General features: G+C 46.1%; 1 protein-coding gene across 10 annotated transcripts in view; it reads right to left on the reverse strand.

The window, feature by feature from the left end:
* USP40 (ubiquitin specific peptidase 40) overlaps positions 1–17,353 on the reverse strand; it is a 78,355-nt gene that overhangs the window by 33,789 nt on the left and 27,213 nt on the right. For all 10 annotated transcript variants that reach the window (XR_009550628.1, XM_060193811.1, XM_060193815.1 and 7 more), the window contains 7 exons: positions 12,599–12,680; positions 11,522–11,693; positions 9,636–9,720; positions 7,643–7,713; positions 6,064–6,386; positions 5,110–5,233; positions 3,098–3,155 (listed from right to left, as the gene is read on the reverse strand). Coding sequence is in view for 9 of the 10 variants with exons in the window: in XM_060193811.1 (XP_060049794.1) it covers positions 3,098–3,155; positions 5,110–5,233; positions 6,064–6,386; positions 7,643–7,713; positions 9,636–9,720; positions 11,522–11,693; positions 12,599–12,680 (915 nt within the window). In the remaining variant the exon portion in view is untranslated. The remainder of the gene's footprint in view (positions 1–3,097; positions 3,156–5,109; positions 5,234–6,063; positions 6,387–7,642; positions 7,714–9,635; positions 9,721–11,521; positions 11,694–12,598; positions 12,681–17,353) is intronic.

Genomic DNA, 17,353 nt, shown 5'->3' on the forward strand with positions numbered 1-17,353 from the left:
AGATAAGGAGGGAAAGAGAAAGAAAGACACCTGCAGACCTGCTTCACCGCTCATGAAGCGTCCTCGCTGCAGGTGGGGAGCATGGGCTCGAACCCAGATCCTTGTGCACGGTGATATGTGTGCCATGGCTGCCCCCCACCAATATGGATTCTCAGTGAAGCTCCACAGTAAATATTTTAGATTTCAATAAGCAAATATCTTATGTGGTACTTTCTTGTTCTTCAAATGTTTTAGCCTCCTAAAAATGTAAAAACTGTGATGGAGAGGCTGGGTGGTGGCACACCTGGTTGAGCACATGTTACAGTGTGCCAAGGACCCAGGTTCGAGCCCCCAGTCCCACTCTGCAGAGGGAAAGCTTCACGCATGGTGAAGCAGGCCCACAGATGTCTCTCTGTCTCTCTATCCCCCATCTCAATTTCTGGCTGTGTCTCTATCCAATAAATAAAGATGAAAAAACAAAACAAAACAAAAAAAGGGGGGGATGACTCAGAGGCAGAGTGCAAGCCCTGTGTCTGAGGTCAGTTAGAGCCCAGAACCACAGAGAAGCAAAGCAGGCGAAGCAAGAACATCGGAGTGATGGAGAAGCACCATGTCTCGCTTTCTCATCAAAGTCAGCACTGGCACTGGTCTTAGTTCACTGGAATAATGGGGGGGGGGGGGAAGCTTGCTGGCCCCAGGACATGTCTCCTCTTAGGCCATCTCTATGACAAGAGCCTCAGAGCAAAGCTTGCATCCGGACAGTGCAATCCTTCAATTCTTTCTTACTACAAGTCTGGTGTACACTTTAGGCTGTGTTGTTGTATGCTTTACATTGGGTTCTAGTTCTCCCCCACGGAGAGAATTAGATCAGTCCAGTTAATTTCGCGCCCGCTTGGCCCCGCCCCAAGGAACCCCGCCAGAGTTCCAGAATTGCAGAGTTGGAGAGTTCGAGAGGGTGCCTGAGTTCCGGAGTAAGAGAGAGTGCTTGCGCAGTGACAAAGAGACAGCAGAGTTCTGTTTGGTGATTAGTTTGTCTTAGTTTATGAATCGTTGTTCCTGAATAAAGAAATACAGCTTCCCTGCCCAGCCGTTGTCTCCGCATCTCTGTTACCCGCCCGTGAAGCAAGCCAGCCCGGCAAGAGCCTCCGAATTTTAACAACACTGTGTCTCCGTGCACATCTAAGGAAATGAGCACTGCTCAGTTCTGCCTTATGGTGGTGCTGGGGATTGAGCCTTTGGGGGCCTGGGCAAGAAAAGTTTATTTTGCACGACTATTATGCTATCTGCACGGCCTCAAGTTGTCATTTTCTGAAAATAAAAAACCAATTTTTTAAAGCCCTACCATGATTCTGAGTAGGAATGAATGAATTTACAAGTCAATCTGGGGGGGGGTGTCCTAGCCCCTACTAGATAGTGTTGTTTATAACTCAGAAACGTGGGTTTTTGGCACAAGGGTCTTACACAATCTGTGCAATTTATCAACAGGTATTCCATGCTATTTTATGCTCCTATATTTTCTTAGTTTCAATTCCCTTTTTTTTTTTTTTGTTACTAACAGATAAACATGCAGTGGATTATTGTATGTTGATTTTTTTAGTCCCTGTTACACTCATTCATTCTAGCTGCTTTTAAATGGACTCGTTTAGGTTGGACAGGGAGACTATACAGTATTAGTACACAAGACTGGCATGGCTGAGGTCCGGGCACCACCCTCTCCTACAGATGAACTCTAGTTTCTCTCTCTCTCTCTTACCCATAAGAAGAAATCTTTAGTAACAAATAAACAGAATCTTTAGCATGTCATCCACAGTGCTCACAGGACCGCACGAGGAAAAAGCCGCTGCTACTCCCCAGGGCGGCGTGGTGAGTAAACAACAGCTGAGCCGAGAATGCGGAGGGGCTGCAGGCTTGCCACATGTCGGGCAGATGTGTAAAGTGGGCCACTCACTCTGGACAAGGGGGTCTTGAAAGCTACAGGTCAATCTGCTCTCTGACCCAGCAATTTCAACCCTGGATTTCTACCCAGAAAAGTCCACGTGAAGACGTGCAAGAGTTTGCGGCAGTCCTGTTCATAAAAGTCCCCCTCCTGGAAACAACCCAAATGCTCAGCATCTGGTAAATGAGTGACAAGATGTGAGCTAAAGCCGCAAAAAGGACTACTGGTGCAGGCTGATTTGTGAATGGCCCTCAGGGAGGACGTCATCACTCTTCACAGTCCTGCTCATCTGACACGTCCAGAGAAGGCTGCAGATATTAAGGACACAGGACTGTGTGGGGCTCCGGACGTAAACACACAGGCAGGGATCTTTTTGGAACAGTGGAAATGTTCTGAAACCGGACTGGGGGCACAGTCGTACAAGCACTAACAATCCCAGAATTACACTTCAGCTGAACATTTTCTGGCCCAAAGTTTTTTTTTGTCTTAATTTTTTTTTTTTTTGCCTCCAGGGTTATTGCTGGGGCTCAGTGCCTGCATTATGAATCCACTGCTCCTGGAGGCTATTTTTCCCTTTTTTTTTTGTCCTTGTTTATCGTTATTATTACTATTGTTGTTGGATAGGATAGAGAGAAATGGAGAGAGGAGGGGAAGACAGAGAGAGGGAAAGAAAGACACCTGCGGACCTGCTTCACCACCTGTGAAGTGACCCACCTGCAGGTGGGGAGCTGGGGGCTTGAACTGGGATCCTTAATCCAACCCTTGCGCTTCACGCCATGTGCGCTTAACCCACTATGCTACCACCCAACTCTCCTCTGGCCCATAAGTTCTACCGCCATAAAGGCACTAAAGAAAACCCAAGAGCAGAGAATGAGCTTGCTGAATGCTACATTCAGAAAGACAGGATTCATGTAAGTGAAAAACACGTCACACATGATGATATGGGTCCGGACTCTATTCCGTAGTCCCCTGAAGAGGCAGAGACAGTAGCTCTGAGGAGGACACGGAGGACCCCGACTTTATGTATAAATGCTTCAGACAAAAACAAACACAAAATGTTAACATTTGTCCATTTTGGGTGGTAGATGCGTGGTTTTTCCTAAATCATTTGTACTCTCCCACTTTTTTTTCCAGTTAAAAATCAAAACCAAACTTAAACCAAAAGCAAACATAAATGATTACCTAGTTCCTTCATTAATTTTAATTCCTTTATGGCTTTAATTCGAATATCAAACACCACCTAAAATAGAGAAATAAACTAATGACTGTGTATCGGCTGATAAATGGGCAGTGGGGATGAGGAGAGCGACAGAGTCAGCGTGCACACGCAGTCATCTTCAAGAAATGCTTTCCATCCCTACAACTGATCGTCTACGAGATTCAAAGCAAAAATTTACATCTTGAAAGTGAAGTCTAGACCAAACTGCTGCGAACTGAAACAGAAAGGTCACCTGCAGAAAACTGAAGAAAGGATCCTAGTAGAGATGTAAAGGGGTCACTCTGGACAAGCGTACTGGCTGCAGCACCTTAGAAAGTTACACTCGGGCAGGTGGTGGCTCACTCAGGACAAGGCTGTCACCATATGTGAGGGACCAGGGTTCCCAGCCCACCTGCAGGTGAGAAGCTTCATGGAGCAGTGCCACAGGTCTGTCTCTCTGTCTCTCTCTTTCTCTCTCTCTCTCTCTCTCTCATCTTCTTATAAAAAAAGGGGAAGAATAAGAAAAGAGCCACCGGGAACAATGAAGTATGCAGACACAGAGTCCCAGCACCTTGGTGGTTACATGGCTCACGAAAAAATAAATGAGTAAAAAGGCATAAATCTGTCATGTGTCCCAGAAGTCCCTATGCTGGGTAGCTACCCAGAAAAACAAAAGTTGACAAGGCACTAACCTTTCTGATGAGAGCAGATAATAGTAATAAATAAAAAAAAGTACAGGGTGGGGGGTACTCAGCATAATGATTATGCAAAGAGGCTCTCATCCCTGAGACTGCAAAGTCCCAGGTTCAATTCCCTCCACCACCATAAGCCAGAGCTGAGCAGTGCTCTGGTAAAATAAATAAATAAATAAATAAATAAATAAAGGAAGAAAGAAAGAAAGAAAATCTTTAAAAAAAAAAGTACAGGGAGTGGCATGTAAGGTAAATTGGTGACTTTGGGGTCAACAGGCACAGAAGACTCAAGTGTATAATGCCGGCCTGGGAGGCAGCTTTCAGTTTCGAGTCCCTCAGCACCACTGGGCGTCAGGTCCAAGGGGAAGGTCCCTGAACAGCAGATGGTGCTGTGGTGTCCGTCCTCTCTGTCTCTCCCTCCCTCTGTGCTTCCATCAAAAACAAACAAAAGAGAATGTTTGTGCCAAGCGGAAACAGAACAAAAGTACAGTAGTAAAGCAAGGAGCAGCACTTAAAATCTCTTTTTGAATTAGTCAGAGGTACTGATACTTCAGATTGCTCTTTTTTAGGCATATAATGTTGAGGGTAAAAGCAAGATCAGAGACCAAGTCCCCGCTCCTGCTTCTGCCTGCCTGTCACTCGGGGACAGGACGTGGGTCTCCTGAGACGTGGTCAGCACTCTAATTCCATCCCCTCTGCTAATGAACTTTTAAGAGATCACAATATTTATGTATGAAAAAACCATTCTAATTGAGTTTAATGTTATAGAAAAGGATTAGTAAGTGGACACTACAAAAACATAAAAGGTGTTTATGGGAGTGATTTAAGGAAACACGCATGACAAGCTGGAAACGGAGGGTTGGAAGAACTCCTTTTAAGAGAAGCTGGATTTATAGAGAGCACTGAACGTGATGCACAGTGACCAAAAGAGACCTAAAATATGTGCGCGCACATGCACACACGCCACAAAATAAAACATGTATTACCTGGTTTAAAAAAATACAAAAAAAAAAAAATCCATGAGAACAGTCTCCTATCTAGTAAAGGAAGAGGATTCCACAAACTAAGTTAAGTAGGTAACTCCCAGACCCTAGTTCTAGGCTTTGGAGGGGAGAAAAAGCACATTATTTTTTAGAAATATGCTGAGGGCTAATGGAGGTAAAGAAGCAATAACTGCATGGCACAAATAAGAAGCTGACTTCTAGAGATTCAGCAGTCTACTAAGACATGTATACTGAGCACTTCTACAGAAAATTCTGCTAGCCAAAACACCGTTAACCAAGCTTTAGCTATGTCCTACTCACTGTGTTCACAGTTGCCGTCAACCTAACGTGCTTCTCTTCACATTCGAATGGGCATAAATTTTCTACTTGGACCCAGTTGATCTCATTCACACCAGTCATACGTTTCCCATGTTTGGTCAACAAACTGTGGATAAAAAGACAGGTAAAATGCATCCTAATGGTGCTTTCGCAGGTCAGGAAGGGTCAGAGAAATCAGTGCTTTTCCTCTGACACTGTTTTGAAGCTTCTGCACTTCCTCTTATGAGGGCTAAAGATGATAAAGCCCAGGGCTCAAGAGGTGGTGCCCCTGGTGGAGTGCACACATTACCGTGAGCAAGGACCCAGGTTCAAGCCCCTGGTCCCCACCTGCAGGAGAGAAGCTTCACAAGCAGTGAGGCAGTACTGGAGGAGTGTCTCTCTCTCCCTCGCCCTCTCACTCTCCCCTTTTCTCTCAATGCCTCTCTGTCCTAACAAGTGTAAGGATGAAAAAAGGTCACTGAGAGTGCTAAGAGTGGTAGCTTTGTTGTGCAGGCACCGAGCCACAGTAATCATGCTGGAGGCAATACAGTCATCTTTTCTCCAAATTGCCTAACCTAGAACATTCCTACTTACCATATATAGACAACAAAGCCTGAATGTAAAAGGAAGCACTCAATTCAGATCATTATTACAATACATTTTTACAATTCTGAGACCGCAGATTAACTGAAAACAATTCTTTAGGGCTGAGGAGATGCACAGTGATTCTGCAAAAGATTTTCATGTCTGAGGCTACAAGGTCCCAGGTTCAATACCCAGCATCACCATATGCCAGAACTGAGCACTGTAGTGCTCTTGTTAGCAGCACTGCTTCACTGGTCCTGAAGCTTCCCCCCTGTAGGTGGGGAGCAAGGGCTTGAACCCAGGTCCTTGTGTATGGTAACTGTGCACATAACAGGGAGCACTGCCAGACCCTCCAACTCCTTAGGGAGTTACCTGTTACCCTCACTCCTGGAATCCTGAATCAGAATGGAGCTCCCGTTCCTGAGGCCCTGCTCTCTGAAGGTCTTCTTCAGAGCTTCCTGAGGGAGGGTGGTCCAGTTCTCTTCGCTGGTGGACTCTGTGCTGTTGGTTAAGACCACACCTTCCGGGATCGCTAAGGCTGTGAACAAAGAGTTCAGTTCTGCATTGGAGGGGAAGACGTGCTGTGATTCTATCAACTGCTGACACATTTCTCCGTCACTGCTTGGGGCCACGTGAAGCACGTTTAAAAGCAGAGGCTCACAGTCACTGCCGGCTGGAATCTGGACTCCGCCAACCTGCAGTAACATCCAGACAACCATCACCAAGGGTTTCAAAGGTTCACAGATATCACGTAAGTATCTGAACAACTCTAGACTGTTTTCTTTCGAAGCTTCCTCTCAGCCATCTTTTGATTCCTTAGGATGGATGTGTGAAGTGGGGAGACAGAGGTCTGGTGGTGGACATGAAGCCCAGGGGACAAGCCGCCGGGCAGGCCCAGACAGTCCAGTCAGAGGGTGACCCGCTTCCCCTCCCTTTCCTGAACCTGAAGCTCCACTCTGCTCCCACACAGCACTCCCTCCCCTTACCCCCGCCCCTTTCTGTGCATTCCCTGCCTCTGTACCAACTGCAACATCCAGGCTGGCCCAAAGGAGGAGTCCATTACAGAACTGCTTCTCATGAGGGGCTGGGGAGGTAGAATAAAGAGTATATAAACAGACTCTCATGCCTAAGGCTCTGAGGTCTCAAGTTCAATCCCCAGCACCACTACAAGCCAGGGCTGAGCAGCAGTGCTTTGGTATCTGGCTCTCTTTGTATCTCCTCATTAATGTAAATAAAATATTTTATATAAAAAAGAACAGAATGCCCTCTCTCCCTTCCTTTACTCCTTTCTCTCACCACTCTCTTTTTCTGTGGAGCTAAGGTCTCTTGCATGTGTGACTTCACTATTTCCGGGCTGCTTTTTTCTTTTCTGCCTCCAGGGTTATTGCTGGGGCTCAGTGCCTGCACTACGAATCCACTGCTCCTGGAGGCCACTTTCCCCCATTTTTGTTGCCTTTATTCTTATTATTGTAATCACTGTCACTACTCGCTGTTGGATAGGACAGAGAGAAATCAAGAGAGGAGAAGACAGAGAGGGGGAGAGAAAGACAAGATACCTGCAGACCTGCTTCACTGCCTGTGAAGCGACCCCTCTGCAGGTAGGGAGCCTGAACTGGGGGCCTGAACTGGGATCCTTAAGCCAGTCCTTGTACTTCATGCCATGTGCTCTTAATGCGCTGTGCTACCACCCAGCCCCCATCCAGGTTGCTTTTTTATACAGAGAGAGAGAGAGACACCAGGCATCTCCCATGAGATGGGGCTCAAGCCTGGGCCATAGACAAGCCTACTGGCCGAGCTATTAAATAACTAGCACTGACTGCTCCTGACACTGGCAATTCATTCGTTTTCAAGTATCCAACTTCTTTCATATAAGCTAAATAGAATTTCATTACAACCACCTGGAACCGAGGGGATGGGGAATCCAAGATTATTTCTTCGGTGTTTTCCTTACCTCCACTCCATTCCACACAAAGATGTCTTCTCCATCACTGATCTCTGTTTCCATCAGCGTCCGGTCATCTCCTAGGCCGACAAGTCTGTCAGTGAGGCCGTTCCTTCACCACGGACCCCAAAACAAGTGGACTCAAGAAGAGCCGGCTCACTTGCTTCTTTGAAAAACATTCTTTTTTTCTTCCCCCTTGTTTTTATTTTTTTATTTGTATTGTTGTAGCTATTATTGATGTCATTGTTGCTGGATAGGACAGAGAGAAATGGAGAGAGGAGGGGAAGACAGAGGGGGGAGAGAAAGATAGACACCTGCAGACCTGCTTCACCGCCTGTGAAGCGACTCCCCTGCAGGTGGGGAGCCGGGGGCTTGAATTGGGATCCTTACGCTGGATCTTGTGCTTTGCGCCATGTGCGCGTAACCCACTGCGCTACTGCCCAGCTCCCTGAAAGCATTCTTACTGATGTTAAATAAAACACAGCAACCATGCTATTAACATCTTATTTCAATTCCTCTCATCACTTCCATCATTTTTTAGGTTTTTCTTCTTCTTCATTCTATGTAGTGTCTCCCCACCTTGCTGGTTATACAGGCTTGTGAGCACATCAGCAGGAAAGTTAATATAAAAAAATCAAGTGTATGGGGAGTCGGTGGTAGCGCAGTGGGTTAAGCACAGGTGGTGCAAAGTGCAAGGACCGGCCTAAGGATCCTGGTTCGAGCCCCCGGCTCCCCACCTGCAGGGGAATCGCTTCACAAGCAGTGAAGCAGGTCTGCAGGTGTCTGTCTTTCTCTCCCCCTCTCTGTCTTCCCCTCCTCTCTCCATTTCTCTCTGTCCTATCCAACAACAACGACATCAATCATAACTACAACAATAAAACAAGGGCAACAAAAAGAATAAATAATAAATAAGTATTTAAAGAAATCGAGTGTAGGTGAAGGAGGCTCCTTTCAGTGGTTCTTCCTCCTCTGCTCTTTAGCTGCATGTCCTGCATGTGTTGAATTTCTGTTCATTTTCTCATTCTGAAATGGGTACAATCTTGTGGCAATCAAATGAGCTAACTTACAAAGTACACTGATGGTAGTATCGGCACAGTAACATTTCAACTTTTTTTTTTTTTTTAATTGCCACCAGGGTTATTGCTGGGGCTTGGTGCCTGGCCAATGAATCCATTATTTCTGGGATCTTGTTTTCCCTTCCTCTGTATCTGACAGGACAGAGAGAAATTGGGGTGGGAGGAGAAGGTGAGACACACCTGCAGTACTTGCTTCACCACTTGTGAAGCTTCCCACAGGGGGCAGCAGGGGCTTGAATTGGGTCTTTAACATGTGAGCTTAACCAGGTCACCACTACCTGCCCCAAACCCGAATGCTTCTACTGCTATATTATTTAATGAAAACAGGAACTTCTGGGCTCTTTCGAGTACTTCTGGCTGACTCGCTACACCTGAAGCTGAGTGTTAAGGAAAAAAAATCGAGCCATGTGAGTGAAATTCACACATTTCCAACCCCTCTGTTCAACATCTGCTGATAGTTAGAGTCCTCTGCGGCCCAGGGGCGGCCAGTGGGCGAAGCACTGGACTGGAAGGCAGCAGGCCCACATGCTGGAGTGATGCTCTGGTTCTCTCCTGCCTTCTCATGTTAGTGAATAAATAAATCTTAAACCCCTCCCCCAAGATTTAAAGTTATTCTGGCAGAGAGGTAGCCTTGATTTCAGAAAATTCAACATCTGCCCATGGTAGCAAGATTTCACAACGACACAAACTGGATGTAGCGTTGAAAGCTGGCAGTGTGATCATCTCACGGTTAAGGGACCAACACATAAGGTGTTTTCTACCTCACTGTTCCCTTCTTTCTAGCTTTCACTGTTCCATTAATAACCCCCTACTTACCAAACCAAACAGAGAAAATGGCACACAGGAAGAAAGACACAGAGACAACCACAGGTGAGCCCCACAGAGACAGACACAGACAAAATCAGCCGCTGGGCTTTCACACTTACCTTCAAGTGTCTGGTAAACGTGAAGTCCCGCTGGCACAAACTTGGCGACACTAAGAACCAAATCTCCTTCCCAGAATTCCAAGAGCTGAGAGGATATTAGTGAGTGAAAAGAGAACAGTGATCAGTAGTGTACAGAGTAGGCTTCACTGAGCCAACTTACAAGAACGACTTTCCTCACAGGACACCACGAATGGGGGAAAGTCAGACAGCACTCAGGGTCAGGTGAGATGCGACCACAGCTACGTCAATTCGTCTGATCCGCTAGGCGAGCACAAAGCGCACCATGACCCCGAATGAGTCTACTCATTTTGTGGAGAGCTGCTCTCAGCAGATGGCATGCTGGCCAGCACTCCACACTGGGTGTGTGTGTGTGTGTGTGTCTCTGACGAAGAACAAACATTGCTGACTGTCCACTGACTGCAGCACAGGTGAGGAGCCTGGTGACTTTAAAGGAAGGTCTCCTCTTGTAAACTTCAAAGTGGCATCACCAGGGGCCAAGAGGCGGCACACCCAGGAAAGCACAGACATGAGCATTATCACGCAGGAAGGCCTGGGTTCAAGGCCCCAGTCTCCACCAGCTGGAGAGGAAGCTTCCAAGTGATGGAGCAGAGCCGCAGGAGTCTCTCCCCTCTGTACCCCACCCCTACTCTCTCTCTTTCTCCACTCTGCCTCTTGCCCTTTGTAAACCACCACAAAAAAGTGCCCCCAGGAGTGGTGGAGTAGTGTAGATAACTGAGCCCCAGTGGCAAGAAAAAAAAAGTGGTATCACCCATGTATATAACAATTAACAGATAACCAGGGAACTGTTTTCAGAGTTTTTAAGTCCGTGTCTCTGGAAACTGGTGATTTGGCTGACATCACATCACCCATCAGTCCCATTTAGTCCTGCTTCCACTAACTCACCAGATTATTCTCTCCAATATTTATTTTGGATAGAGTCAGAGAAACAAGAGTTGACAGAGAGGGAGACACCTGCAGCACTGCTTCATCGCTAGTAAAGCTTTCCTCCAGCAGGTGGGGACCAGGGGCTTGAACTCTGGCCCACGTGTGCCACTGCCCAGCCCTCCACCAGACAGTTCTTTTAAGAAAGCTGGGGAGACAGTGCAGAGGCAGCACACCAGCCTTGTATGGCTGAGGTCCCAGCACTATTATCTGTAAGAGCTTAGCAGTGCTCTGGCTGGTCTCCTGCTCACATAAAAATAAATTAGTGAGTCTTAAAAAAAATGAGATTTATTATTTACAAATAGTCAACCAAGTGTTCCATCCTACAGGTTCCTGCCAGGGCTGATTTCTTTCTAGGAAGACAGTGATGCATACTTGAAACACCACAAAGCAGACTCCAGCCAATCTGAAACTCTGATGGTAAGATCTTTTCTATTACAAATGCTGCGCCAGGCAGCATCAGATCCCTTCGTTCACTGATAACAAGACGGAACAGGGTTGACTCCAAAACAAACGCTTAGGAATCTTACTAATAAATGGTATTCTCTACCGGGGAGTCAGGGGAAAGAGATGAAAAGTTGTCTTATTTGTTTAGTGGCTATTGTTCTATATTTTAGTCTTAAAAAAAAAGGAACTATTTCACTTATTTTCTAAAATTCAGTCAACTGTCTGCTCTCTCTCCCTGCACAGAACACATACCAGGTTCTGTTCTCCACTTGAAAACCGACAGGCAGAACAGGGTGAACGTTGCCTGCACAGAAAATTCTTGATCCACGGCATACAAATCTGGGGAGAACAGTGGGCCACCCTCAACAGAAATGGCAGGTGGAGGGTGGCCTCAGCAGCTTCAGAGAATAAACAGCAGTGCACTAGACACTCAGGAAGAGTAATCCCACTGGAGATGGACCTGAGTGCCCAAGGTAAAGGAAGCAAGACTACCTTACCTCAAGTATTGACTGCCGAAGATCTCCTACAGTCTTTCTCTTATCAATGGTCAAATCCCACCTGCCTTCTGTGTGAGAGGTTACTGGGTGCAGAGCCCCGTTGAAGAAATGGTAGTGAGGGCCCAGGTGGAGATGCAATTTAAAATGGTTGGTTGCGGATTCGTATTCTGCCCTTGAAGAGGCATAAAGGAGATGTAAATGCTCTTGTCGTAGCAGACACACTGTCATGTCAAACAAGAAAGACCTGACTTGTAATACAAGTAAGTCCTCCAGTCCAACTAAGGAATCATAACTGACGTCCTGCTCTTCCGTTTCCAGTGGCTGCTTTCAGTTGCTCAGTGAAAAGTTGAAACTCAGATCTTCCACCAGGAATTCTAGGAACAGCTGTTGGAGCGCACACCGTGCAAGGATACTCGGACTGTTCATGGGCACCAAGCCCTCCCTCCAGCCCTGGGACTCTGTGGTGGAGGGAAGATGCCACAGACCTGCTCCTACAGTTGTGTTCAGTGCCAGGTAGCAGTCTCCGACTGCACCTGTAATCTCACGAGACCAGAGGCCACTTAACTGACCTTCCCAGCCTACTCTGCTCAGGTCAGTGTCCTCAGCAGTCCTGACCAGTGTTCCTTGGGGCTGTGTGACCATGGGAGAGTGGATGACGCCACTGCCCTGGACCAGACACAGCTCTGTGACTCAGGCCAAAGACAGCCCCAGCTGGTTGGACAACAGTAACAAAGAGTTTGGTGAAAGCTGGCAGCTAGAGTCCTCTGGGTTTTCTCTTAATATACCGACTCCTGAGGCAGCGGCATACAGCTCACTGAGCCCATCTAACTGATGCTGCTGCCCTCCACCCACTTAGGGCTCCACCCCTACCTCAGCGCGAGCCACGTGTGTGTCATTATTCCTTGACTCGCACACCTGGGGACACTCACACTACAAACTAAGCGGCTAAACAGACGCTGGCATCAACCACGTGACTTTCCCCTCCTTTCTGACGTTCATGAGGGGATACTTGAGATCTGTCTTAGGGCCTCATTCTCCAGAAAAGCCACCCACTCTCTGCCAGGAGGTTCAAGGTACCTTCTTGCTTGCAGTTCAGAGTTGGCTGCATCTATTTCCTTCAGCAAACACCCTGGGACCTTGTACCTTGGGTTGGCTCGAGCTGTGGACAAGACTTCTCATTAATGGGTGCTGGTCAAATGGAGTCAGGCTGCTGAAAGGGCAGCACGGGAGCCAGATGGGGAGGGCACGGGTCTCGCTGTGCACGGGGCCCAGATTCGAGCCCCAGCACCACATGGGAGTGTCATGGATCCAGGGGCAGCTCTAAGTCTGTGGTGTTTCTATGTGAGTAAAAAAGTAAGCCGGGAGCAGCACAGTTAGACACGCACAAGACCCCAGGTCTGCCAAGAAAGAAACAAATAAACAACATGAAATAAATTGATGTCACCTATAGTTACACTGCCAAGAGGTAACTAATGCTGTGATTAACCTGTTATTTCAGGTCTTTTCTCTGTTCCTACAGAGCAGGTTGATTTACACATGTGAAGACTTCCTGGGAGGACATTCCCCCCTGCCCCTTTCCTCGTACCAGAGCACCGCTCAGCTGTCTTATAGGAACTGAAGCCAAGACTTCTGGTGCCTCAGGCAGGAGAGCCCATAAGTATGACCGCAATGCCATCTTCCCAACCCTTACACACTTAAAAAAAATTTTTTTTGAGGCTACCTTATTCTTATTTTTAATAAGTATAACATTATTTCTTCAGTAATATTTCTGAAGTAATCTTGGATTTTTAAAAAGTACTTAAAATATTTATTTATTTATTCCCTTTTGTTGCCCTTGTTGTTGTAGTTATTATTGTTGTTGTCATTGCTGTCGTTGTTGGAAAGGACAGAGAGAAATGGAGAGAGGAGGGGAAGACAGAGAGGGGGAGAGAAAGATAGACACCCGCAGACCTGCTTCACCGCCTGTGAAGCGACTCCCCTGCAGGTGGGAAGTACACACACTTTTTAAAAAGTACTGGGACTGTATTCAACACATTTGTAACTTGCTTTTTCACGTGCCATGTCGGAAGTGTTTTTTTTCTTTTATTCATTTATTTTTAATAGAGATTTATAAGGCTTAAAAGAAAGGTTAAAAAAAAGTGCTTTTTAGATGCTTTTTATGAAGTGCAGAAGTCAGCTGCCTTTTTCTGTTAGACATTTAGGTAATTCCCCGTTACCACTGTGAAAATAATGGGGACAAACATCTAGGGACACACACACAGCTCAGTCATTTACGTAGAATTCCTGGCTCGGGGCTTTTATATACACAGAACCTAACTGGCTGTTTTACCTGTATGTTGACCAACTGCAGAGGAAGTGTCATCTGTTGAGACATTAACGGAAATATTTGGTGGGCTGGCAGGATAGCTCGCTTGGGTAGTATACTGAAGGAAGCTTTGGTCCAGTGGCTTTTCACTCTCTCTGTCTCCAAAATGAAGTAAAATATTTGACACAGGGAGTCGGGCTGTAGCGCAGCGGGTTAAGCGCAGGTGGTGCAAAGCACAAGGACCGGCATAAGGATCCCGGTTCGAACCCCGGCTCCCCACCTGCAGGGGAGTCGCTTCACAGGCGGTGAAGCAGGTCTGCAGGTGTCTATCTTTCTCTCCTCCTCTCTGTCTTCCCCTCCTCTCTCCATTTCTCTCTGTCCTATCCAACAATGACAACAATAATAATAACTACAACAATAAAACTACAAGGGCAACAAAAGGGACTAAATAAAATAAATATTAAAAAAAATTAAAAAAAATATTTGACACAGTAGGAAGGAAGTGATATTACTATTATGACATACTTGTTTTTTATTACAAGTTGGGCTGAAATATGTATATATATGTGTATATATATATATGTTTTTGCAGTTTATTAGTTGTTCCTATTTTCTTTTATTTTTTATGTCTCTTTAAAATTTTTTTTAAAAAATAATTTTTTAAAAAAATTTGGTAGAGACAGAGATAAATTGAGAGGAGAGGAGGGAGAGGGGAGGAAGGAGAGGGAAACAGCAGCCCTACTTCAGCACTCGTGAAGCTTCCTCCCTGCAGGTGGGGACCTATTTCTTCCTCTGGACACGCCTTATTTACACCCTCTTACCGGTGAGCTACTGGGCACAACAGGACAAGCACACACATCACAGCACTCGAAAGAACAAGGAAAGCTACCCGGCCCATTTACCGTCTCCACTAGCTTGTCATTTGCCTTTTGACTTTAAGGTTCGTGTTACTTCCTTATTTTTCTCTTTCTTTGCTTTTAGGTTTAGATCTTCTCTACCTTGTGAAGTGAACTACAGATTTCATACACTCTAAGGCTCCTTTTTCTTTTCTGCAGTAATGGAAATGTCTTATCTCCCTGTTCTGAAAGCTGTGAGCCCAGAGACAAGCTGTTACCCAGGTGCTGTTTCTGCAGAGCCCGGCAGGGAAGCCCTGGCCTCTCCCTAGACACTCCTGGGCTGCTGGCTGCATCTCCAGTCTCTATCCGTCCTCAGATGGCACTCTCTCTGTCTCTCTGTCTCTGTGTGTGGTGTCCTCTTCCCTGGGTGTCTGTGTCCAAACATTCATGATCTTACAAAGACACCAGTCACTGGGCTAGGGTCCACCCTACTCCAGAATGGTATCTCTCTCTCTCTTCAGTGAGAAGATACAGAGAGAGACCAAGTGCACTGCTCAGTTCTGGCTCATGGTGGTGCTGGGGACTGATGCTGGGACCCCAGAGCCCCAGGCATGAAAGTTTTTTGCATAAATATTATGCTGTCTCCTCAGCCTGTATGATCTCTTCTTAACTGGACTCTTTGTGCAAGGACCCTTCTGTCCAGTCAAGTGAGGATGCCAAGTCGGCCCCATGTTGGTCTAAGTGGCAGCTGTGCTCAGTCTCACTCCTGTGTTCTGTGCTCCTGGTGAACTGTTAGCTAGAATTTCTCGGAGTGAAGCTATGAATCTCCTCCATCACCACTTTGGTCCACCTTTTCTAAGATTCCTTTAAAACATAAACTGTAAAAGAACTGTGATCACCATTCCATTACAACAGAGGAAGACATCTTTGTTATTTTTCCTAGCAACAAATCAACTTCTCAGCTGCGCTTAAAGTGGGCAATTCACTTCTCCCCCAGCTCATCAAAAAAGCTGCCTGACTGTGAATTAAAATCATCACACTCAGATCAATGTCTGGGTTTGCTGCTCTAATGGGATAATCTGTCCAATGGTCTACACTGTGTTAATTCCTATAGCTTTATAAGAATGTCTTCACTGCTTAGGTAACATTTCTTTCATAGCCCCTTATTTAGTTTTCACGATTTTAGCTTTCCAGGTGGATTCTGGAATCATTTTTGCCAAGTTCCACTCCTCCCCCCAAGAAGTTCATCAAGATTCTGGCTGGAGGGTTAGGGAGACAGTTTAGTGGTTCTGCAAAAAGACTTTCATGCTTGAGGCTGTGAAGCCACAGATTCGACACTCAGCATCAGCCAAACAGTGCTCTGGTTAAAAACAAAGCAAAACAAAAGGAGATGAAACACAACAAACACAACTTGTGCTTGAAGGGGTCAGGTGTGGCTCACCCTGTAGAAAGGACCGGAGTTCAAGTCCCCGTCCGCATCTGTAGGGGGGAGGGAGCTCCCCAAACACGGGAGTAGCACTGCAGGTGTTTCTCCTTCTGTCTCCCTCTCAGTATCTGTTAGCACCAAGGCTCAGTGATAACACAGATGGGGGAAATAAAGGATTCTGGCTGGACCTTTATATAGTTCCTAAGCTAAGCTCTCTGAAAACTCATTAAGTACATATACCAAGTTCACAGTCACGAAAATTCAGTTCAGTGAAAAGAGCATACTTCCACCAGAACATACCCTATTTCTGTTCACAGGAGAATTTTTAGAACTATGATTCTGCTCCACCATTTTTTTTTTAAATCAGATCTGTAGCCACTTTTCCTTTTTTTTTTTTTTTTTTTTTACTAGATGGGACAGAAATAAATTGAGAATGAAGGGAAAGAGACAAAGAGGAAGAGAGACACCTGCAGCACAGCTTCACTGTTTGTGAAGTGTAGGTGGGAAGCTGGGGTCCTTGTGCATGTTGATACGTGTGCTCAACCAGGTGTGCTACTGCCAGGCACAGTTTTTGATTTTTTGAGTGGACACGGGAGAGTCTGACTGAGTCTTGTTAGTGATTTCACGGGGTCGGTGGTGGCACACCCGATTAAACACACACATCACCAGCTTGATTTCACTCCCCAACACTTGTTATTTGGGTTTCTGAGGCTGACTTCTAACTCATTTCAACTTCTCAGGGACACAAAACCTTGAGAGGAAATAAGAGGGGATATTTGAAGACCAGGTTCACTTCATGTCAAAGGTCAAATGACAGTGCCAAGTGTGTGCAAGTCTGCCCACACAACAGGAAACAGTAGGCAAAAGAAGTCCAATTCTGAAAATCTGACGACGGTCTCATACTTCTACAGGGGAAAAGTCTGAATGGAACTACGTCATCTTTACAAAATGATAGCTGACTGGACTCTTTGGTATTAAGTATTCTTTACTGCGTGTCACTTTAAAATAATTCGAGTGGGGGTCAGGTGGTAGTGCAGCGGGTTAAGAGCACACATGGTGCAAAGCAGAAGGACCGGTGTAAGGACCTGGTTCAAACCCCCGGCTCCCCACCTGCAGGAGGTTCACTTCACAGGTGGTAAAGCAGGTCTGCAGGTGTCTATCTTTCTCTCCCCCTCTGTCTTACCCTCTTCTCTCCATTTCTCTCTGTCCTATCCAACAACGACATCAACAACAACAGCAATAAGAAACAAGGCCAACAAAAGGGA

This window comes from Erinaceus europaeus, chromosome 7 (assembly GCF_950295315.1).
Source record: "Erinaceus europaeus chromosome 7, mEriEur2.1, whole genome shotgun sequence".
NCBI classification, from domain to species: Eukaryota; Metazoa; Chordata; class Mammalia; order Eulipotyphla; family Erinaceidae; genus Erinaceus; species Erinaceus europaeus.